Genomic DNA, 23,351 nt, shown 5'->3' on the forward strand with positions numbered 1-23,351 from the left:
ACTCCTACTTTGGCCACCTTTCCTTCCAGTTCTCTGCTGTCAATGACTTGAACGAATGGCAAAAATCACTGAAGCTGGAGACTCATATCTCCCTCACTAACTTTAAGCATCAGCTTACAGATCATTGCACCTGTAAATAGCCCATCTGTAAATAGCCCACCCAAATACCACATCCCCATATTGTTATATATATTTTTTCTCCTTTGTACCCCAGTATCTCTACTTGCACATTCATCTTCTGCACATCTATCACTCCAGTGTTTAATTGCTCAATTGTAATTATTTCGCTACTATGGCCTATTTATTGCCTTACCTCCCTAATCTTACCTAATTTGCACACACTGTATGTATACTTTTCTAATGTGTTATTGACTGTATGTTTGTTTATTCCATGTGTAACTCTGTGTTGTTGTTTGTGTCGCACTGCTTTGCTTTATCTTGGCCAGGTCGGAGTTGTAAAGGAGAACTTGTTCTCAACTGGCCTACCTGGTTAAATAGAGGTGAAATAAAAATGTAATTATTTCTGAAATGTACAACACTTCCCATACACATCACAAGGCTCCAGTGTTTTACAAGTGAGGTCCCTTATGCAAGGCTCACTCGTGAACTTTAGTTTTGCTTTCCAGTACATGAGCAAAGTCTAGGGTGCTCTGTTTTTTGTCATGCAAGAGCCATTCTTATCTCTTTTAATGCTCAACTGCTTTGCCCTACTTGCCCTGAATAACTCTGAACAGCAAGCAATACTTTGAGAAGCTACTTTTTCACTGCCTTTGAAAGTAAGTAATCATCAAATGGAAATGATATATAGCTGCCTGTGCCTCCATGTAGTATCCTTGTGTATCACAAGTTTTTGTCTATTATTTAATATTGTATCTTTCCATTCAAGGATAATGCCTATATGGTGGTGTTTCAATTGCAAAGAGGAACTTACTCTATGTGAAAAACAAATTGTGAATGAGACATTAGCGGATGTCAGTTTCTGTATATGTAGTCGTAAATTCTGCAAAAGCAGATCCTCATGCAGTATCTTTGTTTTGTTAACTCTTAGGACAAAATGAATCTGGAAGAGTACTTCAAGAGGATCGGGTTCTACGGCCCATTTTCTAAACCAGACCTTGAAACACTGAACCAGGTCCACAAACACCATGTGATGTCAATACCATTTGAAAACCTCAGTATTCACTGTGGTGAGAAGATCACTATGGACCATGAGTTGATTTTCAATAAGATTGTGAGGAGCAATCGGGGGGGTTGGTGTTGTGAGAATAACCTCCTCTTTGCTTGGGTACTAAAAGAGATGGGTTATAATCCAGTAACACTGGGTTCAAGAGTCTACAACAACACCATAAACCAGTTCGGGCCAACAGACTCTCACCTCATCAACAAGGTGGTCATTGATGGGATTGCTTACATTGCAGACGTGAGCTTTGGGGTATCCTCCCAAATATGGCACCCTCTTGAGCTCGTCTCCGGGAAGGACCAGCCACAATCCCCTGGTGTCTTCCGTCTCATACAAGATGGAGATCTGTGGACCTTGGAGAAGACTGGTCGAAAGCCTCTGGTTCTCAATGAGGCCTTTACCAACTCGCCTCTGGTAGACAAGAGCCCAACCAAGAAGATCTACGGCTTCACCCTGGTTCCCCGTGGGTTTGATCATTTCCTAGAGACTTCCCACTGTCTTCAGACAGATCCAAAGTCTCTATTCACCAACAAGTCCATCTGCTCACTGCAGACGGCTACAGGATTCAGAGCTCTAATTGGCTGGACCTTCAGTGAGGTCACCTACAACAACCAGGATGGTTTTGATGTTTTGGATATGAAAGACATATCTGATGATGATGTGGATAAAGTGCTGAAGGAAATGTTTAATGTGTTGTTGGCAAACAAGTTGGTTCCCATAAACAACAAAGCTGGCTACACTATTTAAGAACTTGATTGCCTGTGACATGTTATATTTAATGTGATGTAATTGTAATGTAGCCTTGGCAAATCTAGGTGCTGCTACATTGACCAAAGATTCTTCACACCGAGATCAGTGAGATATACAAAACACATTTCGTATTTTCTCTCAATATTAAACATGTATTTCACCAGAGCTGATTGTGCAGTCTTTGAACACTCAATAAACATTCTTTTAAACAAATATATATTCAATGGTTATTTGGTCTCTGCGACCTACGTTTAGATCATATCTGAAGAGTGGATGAGTAATAATAATAATAATATAATAATATATGCCATTTAGCTGACGCTTTTATCCAAAGCGACTTACAGTCATGTGTGCATACATTCTACGTATGGGTGGTCCCGGGAATTGAACCCACTACCCTGGCGTTACAAGCGCCATGCTCTACCAACTGAGCCACAGAAGGACCACAGGGTCCCCCTAGCATGAGTAGGTGCTAGGGGGACCCTGTTGACTCATCAGAAGGAAAGATTTGTTTCTCTTTCGGTCCATTCAACAACAGAGCGATACGATCCTTGTTTCAGCAGGATGTTGTATCTATACCTTATGTCATGCCTTATTGGAATGGATTTATTGATAATATCTGTTGGAAAAAAGTTTGGATGTTGCCACACACATACCTACTTGTTAACAAAATTAAGGAAGTTTCCTTTAAAATTATTCATAAATATTATCCTGCCAACCACTATATGAAGAAGTTTAAGGAAAACATCAACTCAAATTGCTCCTTTTGTAATGACCACCCAGAAACAGTTGTGCATCTTTTTAGGCATTGTATGCATGTAAGAAAACTGTGGCAAGACATCAGTAGGTTTATAATTGAACACATTTATGAAGATTTTACACTATTGTGGAGAGATGTACTGTTTGGATTCTTTACATACAATAGAAATAAGCGGAATCATTTTTATGTAATTCATTTCATTATTCTTTTGGCCAAATTTCATATACACAAATGTAAATTTACAAACAGAAAACCAAATTTTCGTACCCTACAAAAAGAAATTGAACTGTATTTTAAGATGGTTAAATGCTCTACTAACAAAAAAGCTGTTGGAATTGAAAGTATATGCATGTCCCTTAAGGTCCTTGTGTAATTGTAATGTGATATTGTACCCCCTAGCTCGATTGTCTATTGTTTGGAATATATGTATGCTTGTGTTCCCTCATGCGCTTTATGTATTGATTTGATATAAAACATATATATATATATATATATATATATATATATATATATATATATATATATATATATATATATATATATATATATATATATATATATATATTTTTTTTTAAACGTAGGTGCTAGGGGTTGCGCCGTAACAGTTACTTGTTTAAACCAATCACCGTACATTTTCCGAAATCGTCCAATCCACGTTAAGGTTTTCGCCTGTTCCCAATTGCCTAGGAGAACGAGCTAGCGCGTCCACCAGCCGGAGAGAAGAGCGATGAATTCCTTGGAACAGGCCGAAGGTAGTCAACATGGCAAGCAAATTCCATTTTTTTTCTCACAAATCATGATGCATGTTATTATAAGTGAAGTTTCACTTTGAAGTAAAACGCACGGTGACAAACGTGCCTTTGCAATTCACTTGAGTCGCTTGTTAGCTTGATTAGCCAGCCGCGGTGACCTAGCTAGCTAGCTAGGCTAACCTTTTCTCTTAAAGGACATTAATGGGTAAATTCGTCAAAATACCAAACTCAAGCTAATTACATTTTTGCTGATTTCCCTACTCGGCGGTTCGACATTAACTTGTACAAAAAAAATCCACACAAAGGCTTGTTAGCTACACTAATTAGCAGGCTAGCGAGCTATGCTGTAAATAGTTAGCATACCGGTAGTTGTTAGCCCCAGAAGACCACCGCTGCACGCTCACCAGAACTGTTAACCAATGCAAACGTATACGCACACTTTAGACCATTTGATTGATTCTATTCATAACCTGGATATCTCAGAAGGTCGTTAACTATAGGCTTGTTTTGCCAGTCCAAACTAAACATAATTCAGTCGTTTATTTACTTTTAGATTACTCCCATCGGTTCCAAACCAATCAAGCACAGCACAAAAAAAGCATATTTTATGTTCCTTCTGTGTGGTTTTGATCAAGAACATCAAAAACTGCTTGTTTTTGCAGACCTGAAAGCTTTTGAGAGAAGATTGACAGAATACGTCTCCTGTTTGCAACCTGCAACCGGGAGGTGGCGAAGTAAGTATTTGTAGTTCTAACTCTGTCTAACCATAATCAATGACTACATTGCTACTGTCAAACCATAATCAATGACTACATTGCTACTGTCAAACCATAATCATTAACATTTCAAGAGTAAATGGCCTCCCAGCCTGAGTATTTTGAATTTGATTGTAAAGGATTCAGGCCTACATTATTCTGCCACTTGTTTTCAGTGGTATATACATATACATCAATATATGTATATATACAATATACATCAATATCTCACATCAATATCTCACATTTGTTTCAGTGATTCTAATAGTGGTCTCAGTTTGTACGGCGACTGGAGCCTGGAACTGGTTGATAGACCCTGACACTCAGAAGGTCAGTGTGTTTGTGATGTCAGCTTGATTGTGTATGTGACAAAGTAGGATACCTTTCACACAGATCAGCGTGTTTGTGATTTTAGTTTGGTTGCGTGTGTTTGCCTGTCTAATCTCTCTGTATCTCTGGCTGTCTTTCTCAGGTGTCTTTCTTCTCATCGTTGTGGAACCATCCGTTCTTCACCATCAGCTGCATTACTTTGATCGCTCTGTTCTTTGCTGGAATACACAAACGAGTCGTTGCACCATCAATGTATCCTTCCTCTTGTTTAAAGTTCCACACTTAATTTACTCAGTGGGACTATGAAGAAGGCCACCAGGTCCAAAGCTGTCATTTACAATCCAAACATTGTCACTACTTCCTACTTCCAGAATTTTCAGTATAGTGATGCAGGTCTTTAGATATTGTACACATGCAATTGTGTCATTCCTAACTTGAGCCGCAACGTTATATTCCATTTTGTGCAACTCAAGATGTTTCTTCTACCAGTAAAATGCTGCGCGGGCTATGTCCGTATACTCTCTCGGCCTGCACAGCTGCGTGGGGGAAACAGCGCTACTTGACTAAAATGGATTGTAACGTTGAGGATCAAGTTTGAAATTACACAATTTCATGTGTACAACATCTAAAGACCTACATCATTGTACTGAAGATAATCAATTAAGGAAGTAGTGATACTGTTTGGATGGTAAATGACAGCTATGGACCTGGTGGCCTTAATAATCCTATACATCGCTATACTGAGAGTGTTTGTTTCCAAAAGGATGTTTAAAATATATATATTTTGTTCATGTCTGCCCTGATACTGCACAACAAGCAATGAGAAATCGCTATTGTGGTTAGTTTTTCTCAAAAACAAGCCAAATCACAAGAAAAGTGTCTGGACCCTTCTATAACGTTCCATTTACATTTTTTTTTTTTTTTAATGGAGGTTTACTTCAGTAATAGGACAATTCTCCTTTAACTCACTCTCTTCAAGTATTGCAGCTCGCTGTCGGACAGTTTTAGCTGAATACAACATGTCCTGTGATGATGTAAGTTGCATAAGTCATCTTCTTTGAGGCTAACTTAATTCATAATCAATTCAATCCAGCTGTCACATTTTTGGCCATCCCTTACATCGTTTAAAAGTATGATTTTGAATGATTGCCTGTACATCTATGCATTGTATTGACTTTGATGTTTTTGTCCCTTTTACAGACGGGGAAACTAATTCTCAAACCACGGCCACACATCCAATAACCACAAACTCTTGGGGTGGGAAATAAAATGTTCTTAATGACTATGTTGATTGCCACTAAACGACAGACTGACACAAGGACCAGAATCCTGTTTGGAGCATCTGAAACAACGTGAGAAGGAAGGAGATTGGGGAAATACTGAGGGGTGTTTATGTTGATGTGCTCCATTATGTATTAATGAAGGATTGTGAGGGGAGAGGACATCAACTGCCATTTTAACAGCATCTCAGTCAGTGTTACGGTCGCCCTTAAAGCTGCTTCTGGGCTCACACACCCTTTGACATAACTCATTCGCCATGAGTTCAGATGTTCATTTCTAATGATGACATGCATTTTGTTTTAGAGATCTTTCTATTTTTAAACTAATGGTTATATAGCTAATAAATACTTGTGTGAAGATGTTTCCTGTGATTTACTGTAGTATATGGTTGCAACCTGTAGACAGCTGTGCTTTTGCTCCAGGTTGTGAATGTCTATACAACTTGTTTGAAAGTAAATCTCAATGTGTAATTTGGTCTTTACAGTTTTTATTGTATTCATACGTTTAAGCATTGTTAACACTATTCACTGAAAATTCGTTTGTGGTTTTCCAGCCATGTTAGACCGATAGTTATTTCAAAGAAGGGAGTAGAATTATTAATTGATTAAAAACGGTGCCCTGGTCTCGTCTTTGCGACATAAATACGACACCCCTTCTGCATTGCGAGAGTAAGGACCGTTTTACGGCACCCCGACGAATCTCCACCGATGTTCCACATGGCTTAAAATGATGCGAAACGTGAGAGTGTGACAGCCTACTACATGATAGATTAAGTGAGAAGCTATATTGATCTAAATAAACTATGGGTAAAAGTAAGACTAACAAATTTAGACGTCCACAGTTCAACGCAGAGGGACTGTCTGTAACTGCTGTAAAGGAAGTGGAAGAGGACCACGATGAAGTCTGTGATGGAGTCGACTCTCCAGCTGGGGAGTTACTGGAGAAAGTAAGCACCAAGATCTGACCACAGTATTTTTATTTCGGTCTAATGGATGTTGCACTCTATTTTAGAAAAGCTTGCTGCTTTTCATAAGCATGTCAATGTTACCATAGGACAAATTAAATGTCTTCCTAAGGACCTTCCCGCAAATGCAAAAAACAACAACAGGCAAACACGTGTTATTACATTTTTATAATCATGCTCAAATGTACCCCCCCCCAAAATGCATTAATATTTCACAGAACTCTACTGAACAAAAATATAAACACAACATGTAAAGTGTTGGTCCCATGTTTCATGAGCTGATACAAATGATCCCAGAAGTTTTGCATATGCACAAAAAGTGTATTTCTCAAATTGTGTGCACAAATGGTTTAAACCCATGTTTGTGAGCATTTCTCCTTTGCCAAAATAACTGATAATCCATCCACAGGTGTGGCATATCAAGAAGATTAAACAGCATGATCATTAAACAGGTGCGCCTTGTGCTGGGGACAATAAAAGGGCACTCTAAAATGTGCAGTTTTGTCACAGCACAATGCCACAGATATCAAGTTTTGAGGAAGCCTGCAAGTGGCATGCTGACTGCAGGAATGTCCACCATATCTGTTGCCAGAGCATTGAATGTTAATTTCTCTACCGTAAGCCGCCTCCAACATCGTTTTTAGAGAATTTGGCAGAAAATCAAACCAGCCTCAACCGCAGACGACCTGAAACCACACCAGCCCAGGACCTCCACATCCGGCTTCTAAACCTGCGGGATCGTCTGAGACCAGCCACTCGGACAGCAGATGAAACTGAGGACTATTTCTGTCTCTAATAAAGCCCTTTTGTGGAGAAAAACACATTTTCCCAGGCCAACCCATGGTTGCTCCCCTGTCCAGTCATGTGAAATCCATAGATTAGGCCGGGCCTAATGAATTTATTTCAGTTGACTGATTTTCTTATATGAACTGTAACTCAGTAAACTTATTGCATTTTATATTTTTGTTCAGTATGTTTTAAATCTAGTTCAGTGCCACTTAACAGTGTTTCCCACATATACAACTGGAAGGTAAAAGAACACAGATGGTATGAAAAAGTTAATATCCAAATAACCCCTGTTTATACTGTATGTGTTTAGTTGCAGAGTCCCAGTGCAGATGTACGTGAGTTTGCTTGTGCCAGCATATCACGCCTCGTGCAACAGAGCCAGACCATCCCAGGCTTCCTCCAGCGGGATGCGGTGAGACGTCTCGGGCCCCTAATGCTGGATCGCAGCCTGGCCGTCAGGGAGACTGCCACAGGGGCACTCAGGTGAGCCCTCAGCCTCCCACAGGGAGGTTCTCTACACAGTACTAGCCACTTAACAGAACCACTTTGAGATGTGAGAGGGATGGTGTGGAGTCTGGACTGAGAATCAAGCCTATCAGGTATTGCTAGATTGTCCAGAGAGTGTGCTAAATGTTAGATGTGAAAGTAGATGGTTGTTGAAGCCATTATGTGCTGTACGACAGAAGTTGATTAGTGAAGGATGCTTTGGCTTGCTAAACAGACTCAGAGTCATCTTGAAATACCACACCCTTAATTAACTGTTAGCACTGATGTTATAATTATCGTTCAATGACTGAGTGATTTGTTCCTCTCACATCAGGAACCTGAGTGCCTGTGGGGGTCATGAGGTGTGTGAGGACATGGTGAAACAGGACGTCATGACTCCTCTGACTGCTGTGCTTCGAGAGGTGAGGCCGTGCCTCATTAATCATTCCCATGATTGACACCTTAAAGTTGATGTATTTATGGGTGTGGCCCTGTGGCGCAAAGGTTGTTTTTTCACATTTTGAACAACATGTTTCATGGTGTGCATGTGTGAAAAGTGAAGCACCTACATACCTCTATTCCTTGATGGTTAGTTGCATCAATGCATAGCTATTTTACAGGGCTGTATGTTTTCCAGACCTGGGTTCAAATACTACTTCAAATATCTCAATTACTTTTACATACATTCAAAGTAAGTATTAAGATGGCCAGGCCTATTTTATTTGAAAAGACACGTATTTTAATGTATTTGGAAATTCACTTTGAAACAGTATTTGAAATAAGTATTTGAAAATACTCAAATAAATGTACTTGTTCTGGGCTGTGTATTTGAAAATACTCACTGAAAAAAAGTATATTGGATACTCAAATACACATGTATTTGAACCCAGGTCTGGTGTTTTCATAGTGTCTGAACCCCAGTACTGTTTCTCCATAGTGCTGTGCTGGGTTTGAGACCAATGATGCCCTCTCGTTAAAAGGGCAGAAAAACACAGTGGAAGATGTAGCCAATGAAGCAGTTAACTTGCTGTGGAATCTCTGGTAAGAAAAAGCAGTAAATGTCACAGTAGTAACACAAATGTCAGCTGGTCGGTCAACCTACTTTCATAGTTCCACCTTGTGATCTGGACATGCATCGAGAAGCCTTCCCATAACCCAAAACTCAATTAAATTCTGTTAGCTTGCCAATGTTTCTATGGTTCTCTCACACCATACTCTCCTTTTGTATCATCACCCTGTCTGTCAGTGAGAGCAGTAGCCAGGCACTCTCTATGTTCAACAAAGCAGGCATTCTGGATGTTATCCTACAGTGTCTGGAGCGACACACTCACAACATCAAGCTGGCTTTGTCTGCAGGTTAGTCTCATCAAACCAATTTTCACAACTTTAATGAGCATTTTCACTATTTAAATATTTGACTTGATTATGTATTTTGTAGTAAGTCCCTGCTCCCTCTGTCTTTAGCCCACTGTTTGCACACAGTGACTGAGGACAACGCAGAGTTGCTGTGTAGTATGAACAATGCTGTATTAGGGACTCTAGAGAGTGTGCTGCTATCCTCACAGGCGGACATGGCTCACACACTGCTCAGGACACTGGCTGCAGGTATGGCTACAACATATTTGTTGTCACATTATTTACAGATTTCCTTTACCTCACAATGTCAACCTGTCATTCACTCTGCATTCATTCTCTGACTAAAGTCAGAGTCAGGGTTTGGAATAGAGGTCGACCGATTATTATTTTTCAACGCCGATACCGATTATTGGAAGACCCCCCCCCAAAAAAAATAAAAACCGATACCGATTAATCAGCCGATTTTTAAAATAAAAACGTTTTTATTTTTTAAAATTATATTTGTATTATATTTATGCATTTGTAATAATGACAATTACAACAATACTGAATGAACACTTAATTTAATATAATACAATAAAATATCAATAAAATCAATTTAGTCTCAAATGAATAATGAAACATGTTCAATTTGTTTTAAATAATGCAAAAACAAAGTGTTGGAGAAGAAAGTAAAAGTGCAATATGTGCCATGTAAAAAAGCTAAAGTTTAAGTTCCTTGCTCAGAACATATAAAAGCTGGTGGTTCCTTTTAACATGAGTCTTCAATATTCCCAGGTAAGATGTTTTAGGTTGTAGTTATTATAGGACTATTTCTCTCTATACCATTTGTATTTCATATACCTTTGACTATTGGATGTTGTAATAGGTACTTTAGTATTGCCAGCCTAATCTCGGGAGTTGATAGGCTTGAGTGAGTAAGACATTTAAACGTGTTAACCCTCGCAAGGCTGCAGGCCCAGACGGCATCCCCAGCCGCGCCCTCAGAGCATGCGCTAGCCGGTGTGTTTACGGACATATTCAATCAATCCCTATCCCAGTCTGCTGTTCCCACATGCTTCAAGAGGGCCACCATTGTTCCTGTTCCCAAGAAAGCTAAGGTAACTGAGCTAAACGACTACCGCCCCGTAGCACTCACTTCCGTCATCATGAAGTGCTTTGAGAGACTAGTCAAGGACCATATCACCTCCACCCTACCTGACACCCTAGACCCACTCCAATTTTCTTACCGCCCAAATAGGTCCACAGACGATGCAATCTCAACCACACTGCACACTGCCCTAACCCATCTGGAGAAGAGGAATACCTATGTGAGAATGCTGTTCATCAACTACAGCTCGGCATTCAACACCATAGTACCCTCCAAGCTCGTCATCAAGCTCGAGACCCTGGGTCTCGACCCCGCCCTGTGCAACTGGGTTCTGGACTTCTTCACGGGCCGCCCCCAGGTGGTGAGGGTAGGCAACATCTCCACCCCGCTGATCCTCAACACTGTGGCCCCACAAAGGTGCGTTCTGAGCCCTCTCCTGTACTCCCTGTTCACCCACGACTGCGTAGCCACGCACGCCTCCAACTCAATCATCAAGTTTACGGACGACACAGCAGTGGTAGGCTTGATTACCAACAACGACGAGACGGCCTACAGGGAGGAGGTGAGGGCCCTCGGAGTGTGGTGTCAGGAAAATAACCTCACACTCGACGTCAACAAAACTAAGGAGATGATTGTGGACTTCAGGAAACAGCAGAGGGAACACCCCCCTATCTACATCGATGGAACAGTAGTGGAGAGGGTAGCAAGTTTTAAGTTCCTCGGCATACACATCACAGACCAACTGAATTGGTCCACTCACAATCGAGAGCGTCCTGTCGGGCTGTATCACCGCCTGGTACAAGCATTTCGCTACACTCGCATTAACATCTGCTAACCATGTGTATGTGACAAATAACATTTGATTTGAAGTCTTAAACAGCGCAATGCTTGAAGCACAGCGAAGAGCTGCTGGCAAATGCACGGAAGTGCTGTTTGCATGAATGCTTACGAGCCTGCTGCTGCCTACCACCGCTCAGTCAGAATGCTCTATCAAATATCAAATCATAGACTTAATTATAATATATAACACACATAAATACAAGCTTTAGGTCATTAATATGGTAAAATCTGGAAACTATCATTTCGAAAACAAAAAATGTATTCTTTCAGTGAAATACGGAACCATTCTGTATTTTATCTGAACGGGTGGCATCCCTAAGTCTAAATATTGCTGTTACATTGCACAACCTTCAATGTTATGTCATAATTATGTATAATACTAGCAAATTAATTAAGGTCTTTGTTAAGAAGAAATGGTCTTCACACAGTTCCCAACGAGCCAGGCGGCCCAAACTGCTGCATATCTCCTGACTCTGCTTGCACAGAACGCAAGAGAAGTGACATACGTTCCCTAGTTAAAAGAAATTCATGTTAGCAGGCAATATTAACTAAATATGCAGGTATAAAAATATATACTTGTGTATTGATTCTAACAAAGGCATTGATGTTTATGGTTAGATACACATTGGTGCAACGACAGTGCTTTTTTTCACGAATGCGCTTGTTAAATTACCCATTTGGCGAAGTAGGATGTGGTTCAATGATAAGTTAACAGGCACCGCATCGATTATATGCACCACAGGACAAGCTAGAATAACTAGTAATATCATCAACCACGTGTAGTTAACTAGTGATTATGTTAAGATTGATTGTTTTTTACAAGATAAGTTTAATGCTAGCTAGCACCTTACCTTGGCTCCTTGCTGCACTCGCATAACAGATAGTCAGCCTGCCACGCAGTCTCCTCGTGGAGTGCAATGTAATCGGCCATAATCGCTATCCAAAAATGCCGATTAGCGATTGTTATGAAAACATGATATCGGCCCTAATTAATCGGCCATTCCGATTAATCGGTCAACCTCTAGTTTGGAAGAGGTTTGTCAATAGCCTAACAAAATAACTAGTCTGATTCCAGTGCTCATTGTGTGCTTTGTGCTCCGTCCATTGACAGGGTCAGTGTGGAACCTGAAGAGCAGCCTGCCCACGGCCCGCCAGGCTCAGACCCTCACCGCCCTGATGGCCACCCTGTCCCAGTGCTTGGAGCTGGATGCTGGCACGCTGATACCCCAGCTCCGCCAGGCTGAGGTGGCCCGCAGTGCCACTGCCTCGGAGGCAGGGAACATGGAGGACCACCAGGCAGATGCAGGGAATATGGCTGTAGAGGAGATGGATGCGGAGGATGGGGTTGGACCGAGGACAAATGGAAAGGCAACCAAGATAGATAAAGACTTCTCTGACCTACTGCCTGTAAGTCCTGTCCTTTTTCACTCAAAAGGGTTTGATGGGTTTGTTTTTGAGTTATGGTTATAGAGATCCAAAGTGACAGGGTTGAGTAAAGAGTATTGCATTTTCAGTTTTTAATATTCAGAGTACGTATCTGACTCCTCACTGTTGAATGCTGTGAAACAGCTGAATATTGATGAAGCAGCACAGAGTATTGCAGTTGGTATTCAGAGCTGTAGTGGCCCTCTCCTCAGGGAGATACTGCTTTGTTCAGCAGACAGGAAGAGAGGGACACACAGCAGGGTTTACTCAGGGACGTAGGAGGTGGCTGTGTCCCTGCTGCAGTGTCAATAGTCTGCTTTTCTTTCTCCAGAGGGGCAACGAGGAGCTGAGGGAGGCGACGGCCTTGCTGACAGCCCAGCAGACGTCCTTGGAGATCATCGTCAACATGTGCTGCTCTGATGGTGAGTGCTGTGGGCAGGAGTGTTTGGGCAGCAGAGCAGTACTGACCTGGGGAGCTTTGTTTTCATTACTGTTTGACACCAGCTGTCTGGTGCATGTTCAAAGATAAGAGGACAGCATTTTTACTGTTGTCTGATGCTCAAATGCATATTTAGGATTTAAAATTAGCTTTTGTTGCTTTTGAGGTGTACATTGGCTGTTGTGGCTCATGGTGTTTTTTTTTTTTTTTTTTTTGTAGACCCGTCAGACGATGAGTGGGAGGAGGCGTCGAGCAGCGACGAGAGTGAGATGTGTCCTGACGGCCTCTCTGAAGGGAACACCAGCCTCCTGTCCCCACTGTGTCTGTCTGCTGAGGTCCACGGGGCCCTGATCAATCACAACATCCCAGAGAAGGTGTGGGGGATTTCTTTCCTCACCTAGCATAATTGTTTCACTTCACATCTCATGTTTGTCTTTTTTGATGTTCCCTCTGTTTTCACATGCAAAATATAAAATAAGTAATGTCATGGTACTAGACTAATGTGTGTTCCTACTGTCTCTGTTATAGCCACTACACTGTATGAAGGTGATAACCATCCATGTCTCTATATGTTCAAGGTTCTCAAGAAGACCCAGTTCCCCAGCAGCGAGGCGATGGACGTATGTCGTCATAATCCCACCTGGAAAATGTTGATGAAAAAGTAATTATCTGTCAAGCATGGTGTCATTTTCTTTGCCCTTAATGAATGAGACACTGGATATACTAGATCACAAGATAATTTGAGGAGTTTGTCATGATCCTAGTAACCCTGAACCGATATGCATTAGTGTACACTAATTTGATTGAGGTACTCTATTTTTCTGGCTTAATTTTTTATTTTATTTCACCTTTATTTAACCAGGTAGGCAAGTTGAGAACAAGTTCTCATTTACAATTGCGACCTGGCCAAGATAAAGCAAAGCAGTTAGACACATAAAACAACACAGAAAAATAAGTCTATATACAATGTGAGCAAATGAGGTGAGATAAGGGAGGTAAAGGCAAAAATATAATATAATGGCATTACTGGGTGTACACCTTGTTTACCACATCGCTACCTGCCTTTAGGAGTTGACTAAAATCAATTTCCCCCCCAGGATGCATCGGGTGCAGTACAGGGCCCTGACGTGCCTTCACAACATGCTGTCTACTATGGACGCTGAGTCCCTAGGGGGAGCAGCTGCTCTTCAGGCTGTTGCACAACACCTGTCCACGCTGGTCTTCAGTCCTCCAGGTTAGATCTACATGTCGTACCATCTTCATTATTTGTATTAAATCCTAAATTTCCTAGATGGGTTGATTCTCTTTTACAACAATGACCTTAACAAAAAGGAGAGTAAATTCTCTCTTAATTTATTTTTGGTTAATTTGCTTACTCAGAGATCCCTAAGGAGGAGGAATTCCTTGAGGCAGTTACCAGTGCCATGCGATCCCTCTTACAGATCATAGCCTATATGAAAATCCCACAGGTAAGACAGCTGACTCAAGCAGAAGTACATTTTACCAAGCCTTACTGTCACCTATCTGTTAGTTTATAGTTTATACAATACCATAGCACTTGGATGACTCATTGTTTGTGTTTGTGTGTTGCCAGTGTATGACCCCCCAGCAGCTGATGACCCTGAGCGAGGCAGCGACCTGCTGTGAGGTGGTCAGTGTGAGAGTGAACGCTCTGGCCATCCTAGGCATCACAGGAAGCACACTGGCTAAAGAGAAGAGGACAGCTGAAACTCTGCAGGTAAATTATTATTTTCATCCCTAGTTTTTGATTTGTATGAAATGTATTTTAGATTATGATTTCTTCTGAATTAACTATTTTTGTTCCTCTTTTCTTTCTTTTTTAAAATGTTTTATTAACCCATCTTGGCTTTGTGACCATGATGTAAAAACACTGCAATATATTTTTTATAGATGATTGGCAATGCCTTACTCCAAGTTGCTACAAAGGATGCCAACCTTGTGGTTTGTGGAGAGGCCCTGGATGCTCTGTTTGATGTTTTTGCGGATGGAGACGAGGCAGAGAGAGCAGCTGAAAACATCAACTTACTGTCTGCTCTGAAGGCACTTCAACCTCTCTTCAAGGCTAAGGTAATAGAGCTGCAGCCCATCACTAGGAACAGTTTGTATGCATTCTTTATGCAACATACTGTTGTCATCTGTTTAATTGCTGTTTCCTGTCCTCTAATATATGTCCTCTGTCTACAGATTCGTAAAGAGGGGAAGGGAAAGTACAGCCCTGAGCAGCTGTGTGTGCTGGACAACATCAAAGTCAACCTAAGAAGGTTTATTGGCTACCTGGAGACTGTGGTAAAAAAATGACAGCGGCCTGACACTACGACACCAACTGACTGACTGGCTGACATAAGATGAAATTACTCATAATTTACAGTACAATGGACCCAGAGATGCCCATAGAGCCTTGGGACAGAACAGAGGGAATGGTGTTGAGGGGAATTCCCTAATAGACCCTCATTAAAGGGACTGTTCGTTCCAAAATCATTGTTTTTGAGTGAACTATCCCTTTAACATCTATAACTGATTTTCATGTTGGGTATCTTTTTTGTTTTAATGTTCTGACTGAAATGCTTGACTATTTTCCTTGGTAGGTGAGTGTTTACATAATTATGTGTAAAACATTTTTTTTAACACATTAAGCAGATGCAGACTAAGCATGGAGAACACTAAACGTGATGACAGATTAAGCATGCGCTATTTTGAATTACTGTTGCAGTGCATTGTTTTACTTTATGTATAAAAGTACATTTCAATGTGCTGTATTTTAAAGATATTGACAGAACATTTTATGGTTTGTTTTACACATCTTTATCAACCAACTCTCACGTCACACACTCATACTGTAGCCCTCCATGTTAAGATTGACCAGTTGTAGTATTCATGTGCTTCTCACCCAAGAATCTGCTATCTGACCCCATTTAATGACTCTGTCATGTTGTGCTGTCATGGAAAATGAGATGGACAGGCTGAGTGTTTGCTGACCTTTGTTTGCTATGGCTCTACTGCCTGCAGGCATTTGTATGACAAGGCCATCTGTTTACCCCCCAGTGTCTCCTGATCATGTGAGATGTCATGAATAAAGCAGAACACACCATCCATTTACAAGGTGATTTATTTAACATGATTTGGGTTGCTAAAAGTACATTGATTACCTTTTTCTGATACTGGGGAGGATATAATACATTTTATTTTATGCGCTTTTCATGACACGCAAAGTCACTTTATATACAATAGAATCAGCAGGATAAAAAGCAACAAAATCACAAAAATAATGTAAAAGCACCGTTACACGAAACATAAAGACAGACTAACCATGGAGAACACTAAACGTGATAACAGATTAACCATGGAGAACACTAAACATGATGACAGACGAACCATGGAGAACACTAAACATGACAGATTAACCATGGAGAACACTAAACATGACAGATTAACCATGGAGAACACTAAACATGACAGATTAACCATGGAGAACACTAAACGTGATAACAGATTAACCATGGAGAACACTAAACGTGAAAACAGATTAACCATGGAGAACACTAAACATGGGGACAGACTAACCATGGAGAACACTAAACGTGAAAACAGATTAACCATGGAGAACACAACGTGATAACAGATTAACCATGGAGAACACTAAACATGACAGATTAACCATGGAGAACGCTAAACATGACAGATTAACCATGGAGAACACTAAACATGACAGATTAACCATGGAGAACACTAAACGTGATGACAGACGAACCATGGAGAACACTAAACAGGATGACAGATTAACCATGGAGAACACTAAACATGACAGATTAACCATGGAGAACACTAAACATGATGACAGATTAACCATGGAGAACACTAAACGTGATAACAGATTAACAATGGAGAACACTAAACGTGATAACAGATTAACCATGGAGAACACTAAACAAGGGGACAGACTAACCATGGAGAACACTAAACGTGAAAACAGATTAACCATGGAGAACACTAAACGTGATAACAGATTAACCATGGAGAACACTAAACATGACAGATTAACCATGGAGAATACTAAACATGATAACAGATTAACCATGGAGAACACTAAACATGATGACAGACGAACCATCGAGAACACTAAACATGATGACAGACTAACTATGGAGAACACAAAACATGATAACAGATTAACCATGGAGAACACTAAACGTGACAGATTAAGCATGGAGAACACTAAACATGATGACAGATTAACCATGGAGAACACTAAACGTGAAAACAGATTAACCATGGAGAACACTAAACGTGATAACAGATTAAGCATGGAGAACACTAAACGTGATGACAGATTAAGCATGGAGAACACTAAACGTAATGACAGATTAAGCATGGAGAACACTAAACGTAATGACAGATTAACCATGGAGAACACTAAACATGACAGATTAACCATGGAGAACACTAAACATGATGACAGATTAACCATGGAGAACACTAAACGTGATAACAGATTAACCATGGAGAACACTAAACTCGATAACAGATTAACCATGGAGAACACTAAACGTGACAGATTAACCATGGAAAACACTAAACATGATGACAGATTAACCATGGAGAACACTAAACGTGATAACAGATTAACCATGGAGAACACTAAACATGACAGATTAACCATGGAGAACACTAAACATGACAGATTAACCATGGAGAACACTAAACGTGATGACAGACGAACCATGGAGAACACTAAACAGGATGACAGATTAACCATGGAGAACACTAAACATGACAGATTAACCATGGAGAACACTAAACATGATGACAGATTAACCATGGAGAACACTAAACGTGATAACAGATTAACAATGGAGAACACTAAACGTGATAACAGATTAACCATGGAGAACACTAAACAAGGGGACAGACTAACCATGGAGAACACTAAACGTGAAAACAGATTAACCATGGAGAACACTAAACGTGATAACAGATTAACCATGGAGAACACTAAACATGACAGATTAACCATGGAGAATACTAAACATGATAACAGATTAACCATGGAGAACACTAGACATGACAGATTAACCATGGAGAACACTAAACATGATGACAGGTTCACCATGGAGAACACTAAACGTGATAACAGATTAACCATGGGGAACACTAAACATGATGACAGACGAACCATCGAGAACACTAAACATGATGACAGACTAACTATGGAGAACACAAAACATGATAACAGATTAACCATGGAGAACACTAAACGTGACAGATTAACCATGGAGAACACTAAACATGACAGATTAAGCATGGAGAACACTAAACATGATGACAGATTAACCATGGAGAACACTAAACGTGAAAACAGATTAACCATGGAGAACACTAAACGTGATGACAGATTAAGCATGGAGAACACTAAACGTAATGACAGATTAAGCATGGAGAACACTAAACGTAATGACAGATTAAGCATGGAGAACACTAAACGTAATGACAGATTAACCATGGAGAACACTAAACATGACAGATTAACCATGGAGAACACTAAACATGATGACAGATTAACCATGGAGAACACTAAACGTGATAACAGATTAACCATGGAGAACACTAAACTCGATAACAGATTAACCATGGAGAACACTAAACGTGACAGATTAACCATGGAAAACACTAAACATGATGACAGATTAACCATGGAGAACACTAAACGTGATAACAGATTAACCATGGAGAACACTAAACGTGAAAACAGATTAACCATGGAGAACACTAAACATGGGGACAGACTAACCATGGAGAACACTAAACGTGAAAACAGATTAACCATGGAGAACACTAAACGTGATAACAGATTAACCATGGAGAACACTAAACATGACAGATTAACCATGGAGAACACTAAACATGATGACAGATTCACCATGGAGAACACTAAAAGTGATAACAGATTAACCATGGAGAACACTAAACATGATGACAGACAAACCATGGAGAACACTAAACAGGATGACAGATTAACCATGGAGAACATTAAACGTGATAACAGATTAAGCATGGAGAACACTAAACGTGATGACAGATTAAGCATGGAGAACACTAAACGTGATGACAGATTAAGCATGGAGAACACTAAACGTGATGACAGATTAACCATGGAGAACACTAAATATGACAGATTAACCATGGAGAACAGTAAACATGATGACAGATTAACCATGGAGAACACTAAACGTGATAACAGATTAACCACGGAGAACACTAAACATGATAACAGATTAAGCATGGAGAACACTAAACATGATGACAGACTAACCATGGAGAACACTAAACATGATGACAGATTAACCATGGAGAACACTAAATGTGATAACAGATTAACCATGGAGAACACTAAACATGGGGACAGACTAACCATGGAGAACACTAAACGTGAAAACAGATTAACCATGGAGAACACTAAACGTGATAACAGATTAACCATGGAGAACACTAAACATGATGACAGACTAACCATGGAGAACACTAAACATGATAACAGATTAAGCATGGAGAACACTAAACATGATGACAGATTAACCATGGAGAACACTAAACATGACAGTTTAACCATGGAGAACACTAAACATGACAGTTTAACCATGGAGAACAGTAAACTTGATGACAGATTAACCATGGAGAACACTAAACATGACAGATTAACCATGGAGAACACTAAACATGACAGTTTAACCATGGAGAACACTAAACATGATGACAGATTAACCATGGAGAACACTAAACATGATGACAGATTAACCATGGAGAACACTAAACATGATAACAGATTAAGCACGGAGAACACTAAACATGACAGTTTAACCATGGAGAACACTAAACATGACAGATTAACCATGGAGAACACTAAACATGATGACAGATTAACCATGGAGAACACTAAACATGATAAAAGATTAACCATGGAGAACACTAAACATGATGACAGATTATCCATGGAGAACACTAAGCATGATAACAGATTAAGCATGGAGAACACTAAACATGATGACAGACTAACCATGGAGAACACAAAACATGATGACAGATTAACCATGGAGAACACTAAACGTGATAACAGATTAACCATGGAGAACACTAAACATGATGACAGACTAACCATGGAGAACACTAAACATGATAACAGATTAAGCATGGAGAACACTAAACATGATGACAGACTAACCATGGAGAACACAAAACATGATGACAGATTAACCATGGAGAACACTAAACGTGATAACAGATTAACCACGGAGAACACTAAACATGATAACAGATTAAGCATGGAGAACACTAAACATGATGACAGACTAACCATGGAGAACACTAAACATGATGACAGACTAACCATGGAGAACACTAAACATGATGACAGACTAACCATGGAGAACACAAAACATGATAACAGATTAACCATGGAGAACACTGAACATGACAGACTAGCCATGGAGAACACTGAACGCGATAACAGATTAACCATGGAGAACACTAAACATGATGACAGATTAACCATGGAGAACACTAAACATGACAGTTTAACCATGGAGAACACTAAACATGACAGTTTAACCATGGAGAACAGTAAACTTGATGACAGATTAAGCATGGAGAACACTAAACATGATGACAGACTCCCCATGGAGAACACTAAACATGATGACAGATTAACCATGGAGAACACTAAACGTGATAACAGATTAACCATGGAGAACACTAAACATGGGGACAGACTAACCATGGAGAACACTAAACGTGAAAACAGATTAACCATGGAGAACACTAAACGTGATAACAGATTAACCATGGAGAACACTAAACATGATGACAGATTAACCATGGAGAACACTAAACATGACAGATTAACCATGGAGAATACTAAACATGATAACAGATTAACCATGGAGAACACTAAACATGATGACAGACGAACCATCGAGAACACTAAACATGATGACAGACTAACTATGGAGAACACAAAACATGATAACAGATTAACCATGGAGAACACTAAACGTGACAGATTAAGCATGGAGAACACTAAACATGATGACAGATTAACCATGGAGAACACTAAACGTGAAAACAGATTAACCATGGAGAACACTAAACGTGATAACAGATTAAGCATGGAGAACACTAAACGTGATGACAGATTAAGCATGGAGAACACTAAACGTAATGACAGATTAAGCATGGAGAACACTAAACGTAATGACAGATTAACCATGGAGAACACTAAACATGACAGATTAACCATGGAGAACACTAAACATGATGACAGATTAACCATGGAGAACACTAAACGTGATAACAGATTAACCATGGAGAACACTAAACTCGATAACAGATTAACCATGGAGAACACTAAACGTGACAGATTAACCATGGAAAACACTAAACATGATGACAGATTAACCATGGAGAACACTAAACGTGATAACAGATTAACCATGGAGAACACTAAACATGACAGATTAACCATGGAGAACACTAAACATGACAGATTAACCATGGAGAACACTAAACGTGATGACAGACGAACCATGGAGAACACTAAACAGGATGACAGATTAACCATGGAGAACACTAAACATGACAGATTAACCATGGAGAACACTAAACATGATGACAGATTAACCATGGAGAACACTAAACGTGATAACAGATTAACAATGGAGAACACTAAACGTGATAACAGATTAACCATGGAGAACACTAAACAAGGGGACAGACTAACCATGGAGAACACTAAACGTGAAAACAGATTAACCATGGAGAACACTAAACGTGATAACAGATTAACCATGGAGAACACTAAACATGACAGATTAACCATGGAGAATACTAAACATGATAACAGATTAACCATGGAGAACACTAGACATGACAGATTAACCATGGAGAACACTAAACATGATGACAGGTTCACCATGGAGAACACTAAACGTGATAACAGATTAACCATGGGGAACACTAAACATGATGACAGACGAACCATCGAGAACACTAAACATGATGACAGACTAACTATGGAGAACACAAAACATGATAACAGATTAACCATGGAGAACACTAAACGTGACAGATTAACCATGGAGAACACTAAACATGACAGATTAAGCATGGAGAACACTAAACATGATGACAGATTAACCATGGAGAACACTAAACGTGAAAACAGATTAACCATGGAGAACACTAAACGTGATAACAGATTAAGCATGGAGAACACTAAACGTGATGACAGATTAAGCATGGAGAACACTAAACGTAATGACAGATTAAGCATGGAGAACACTAAACGTAATGACAGATTAACCATGGAGAACACTAAACATGACAGATTAACCATGGAGAACACTAAACGTGATAACAGATTAACCATGGAGAACACTAAACTCGATAACAGATTAACCATGGAGAACACTAAACGTGACAGATTAACCATGGAAAACACTAAACATGATGACAGATTAACCATGGAGAACACTAAACGTGATAACAGATTAACCATGGAGAACACTAAACGTGAAAACAGATTAACCATGGAGAACACTAAACATGGGGACAGACTAACCATGGAGAACACTAAACGTGAAAACAGATTAACCATGGAGAACACTAAACGTGATAACAGATTAACCATGGAGAACACTAAACATGACAGATTAACCATGGAGAACACTAAACATGATGACAGATTCACCATGGAGAACACTAAAAGTGATAACAGATTAACCATGGAGAACACTAAACATGATGACAGACAAACCATGGAGAACACTAAACAGGATGACAGATTAACCATGGAGAACATTAAACGTGATAACAGATTAAGCATGGAGAACACTAAACGTGATGACAGATTAAGCATGGAGAACACTAAACGTGATGACAGATTAAGCATGGAGAACACTAAACGTGATGACAGATTAACCATGGAGAACACTAAATATGACAGATTAACCATGGAGAACAGTAAACATGATGACAGATTAACCATGGAGAACACTAAACGTGATAACAGATTAACCACGGAGAACACTAAACATGATAACAGATTAAGCATGGAGAACACTAAACATGATGACAGACTAACCATG

General features: G+C 39.9%; 3 protein-coding genes across 5 annotated transcripts; all 3 read left to right on the top strand.

Annotated features, from left to right (window-relative positions):
• The first annotated feature begins 631 nt into the window (after nucleotides 1-631).
• On the top strand, nucleotides 632-2,143 carry LOC118382098 (arylamine N-acetyltransferase, pineal gland isozyme NAT-10-like). The gene is made up of 2 exons (XM_035768963.1): nucleotides 632-776; nucleotides 1,049-2,143. Exon 2 carries the CDS (start codon nucleotides 1,055-1,057, stop codon nucleotides 1,925-1,927), a length of 873 nt encoding a protein of 290 aa, XP_035624856.1. The 5' UTR covers nucleotides 632-776; nucleotides 1,049-1,054; the 3' UTR covers nucleotides 1,928-2,143.
• Nucleotides 2,144-3,294: 1,151 nt separating this feature from the next.
• On the top strand, nucleotides 3,295-6,278 carry LOC118382102 (nuclear envelope phosphatase-regulatory subunit 1). Of its 3 annotated transcripts, none has more exons than XM_035768967.2 (6): nucleotides 3,295-3,442; nucleotides 4,105-4,176; nucleotides 4,454-4,527; nucleotides 4,670-4,779; nucleotides 5,507-5,561; nucleotides 5,728-6,278. In XM_035768967.2, exons 1-6 carry the CDS (start codon nucleotides 3,418-3,420, stop codon nucleotides 5,767-5,769), a joined length of 378 nt encoding a protein of 125 aa, XP_035624860.1. In that variant the 5' UTR covers nucleotides 3,295-3,417; the 3' UTR covers nucleotides 5,770-6,278. The 3 variants fall into 3 exon arrangements, with proteins under 3 accessions (XP_035624860.1, XP_035624859.1, XP_035624861.1); XM_035768966.2 differs by having other exon boundaries at nucleotides 3,305-3,454; XM_035768968.2 differs by lacking the exon at nucleotides 3,295-3,442 and adding an exon at nucleotides 3,495-3,647.
• A 197-nt stretch (nucleotides 6,279-6,475) lies between these two features.
• On the top strand, nucleotides 6,476-16,310 carry LOC118382101 (HEAT repeat-containing protein 3-like). Its single transcript, XM_035768965.2, has 15 exons — nucleotides 6,476-6,754; nucleotides 7,872-8,044; nucleotides 8,382-8,469; nucleotides 8,985-9,088; nucleotides 9,294-9,403; nucleotides 9,512-9,652; nucleotides 12,445-12,740; nucleotides 13,090-13,180; nucleotides 13,417-13,571; nucleotides 13,776-13,858; nucleotides 14,295-14,431; nucleotides 14,578-14,666; nucleotides 14,792-14,935; nucleotides 15,109-15,285; nucleotides 15,403-16,310. The coding sequence occupies exons 1-15, from the start codon at nucleotides 6,611-6,613 to the stop codon at nucleotides 15,514-15,516; spliced, it is 2,046 nt and encodes a 681-aa protein (XP_035624858.2). The 5' UTR covers nucleotides 6,476-6,610; the 3' UTR covers nucleotides 15,517-16,310.
• The last annotated feature ends 7,041 nt before the right edge of the window (nucleotides 16,311-23,351 follow it).

This window comes from Oncorhynchus keta, unplaced genomic scaffold, assembly GCF_023373465.1.
Source record: "Oncorhynchus keta strain PuntledgeMale-10-30-2019 unplaced genomic scaffold, Oket_V2 Un_contig_37_pilon_pilon, whole genome shotgun sequence".
In the NCBI taxonomy this organism is placed as follows: domain Eukaryota; kingdom Metazoa; phylum Chordata; class Actinopteri; order Salmoniformes; family Salmonidae; genus Oncorhynchus; species Oncorhynchus keta.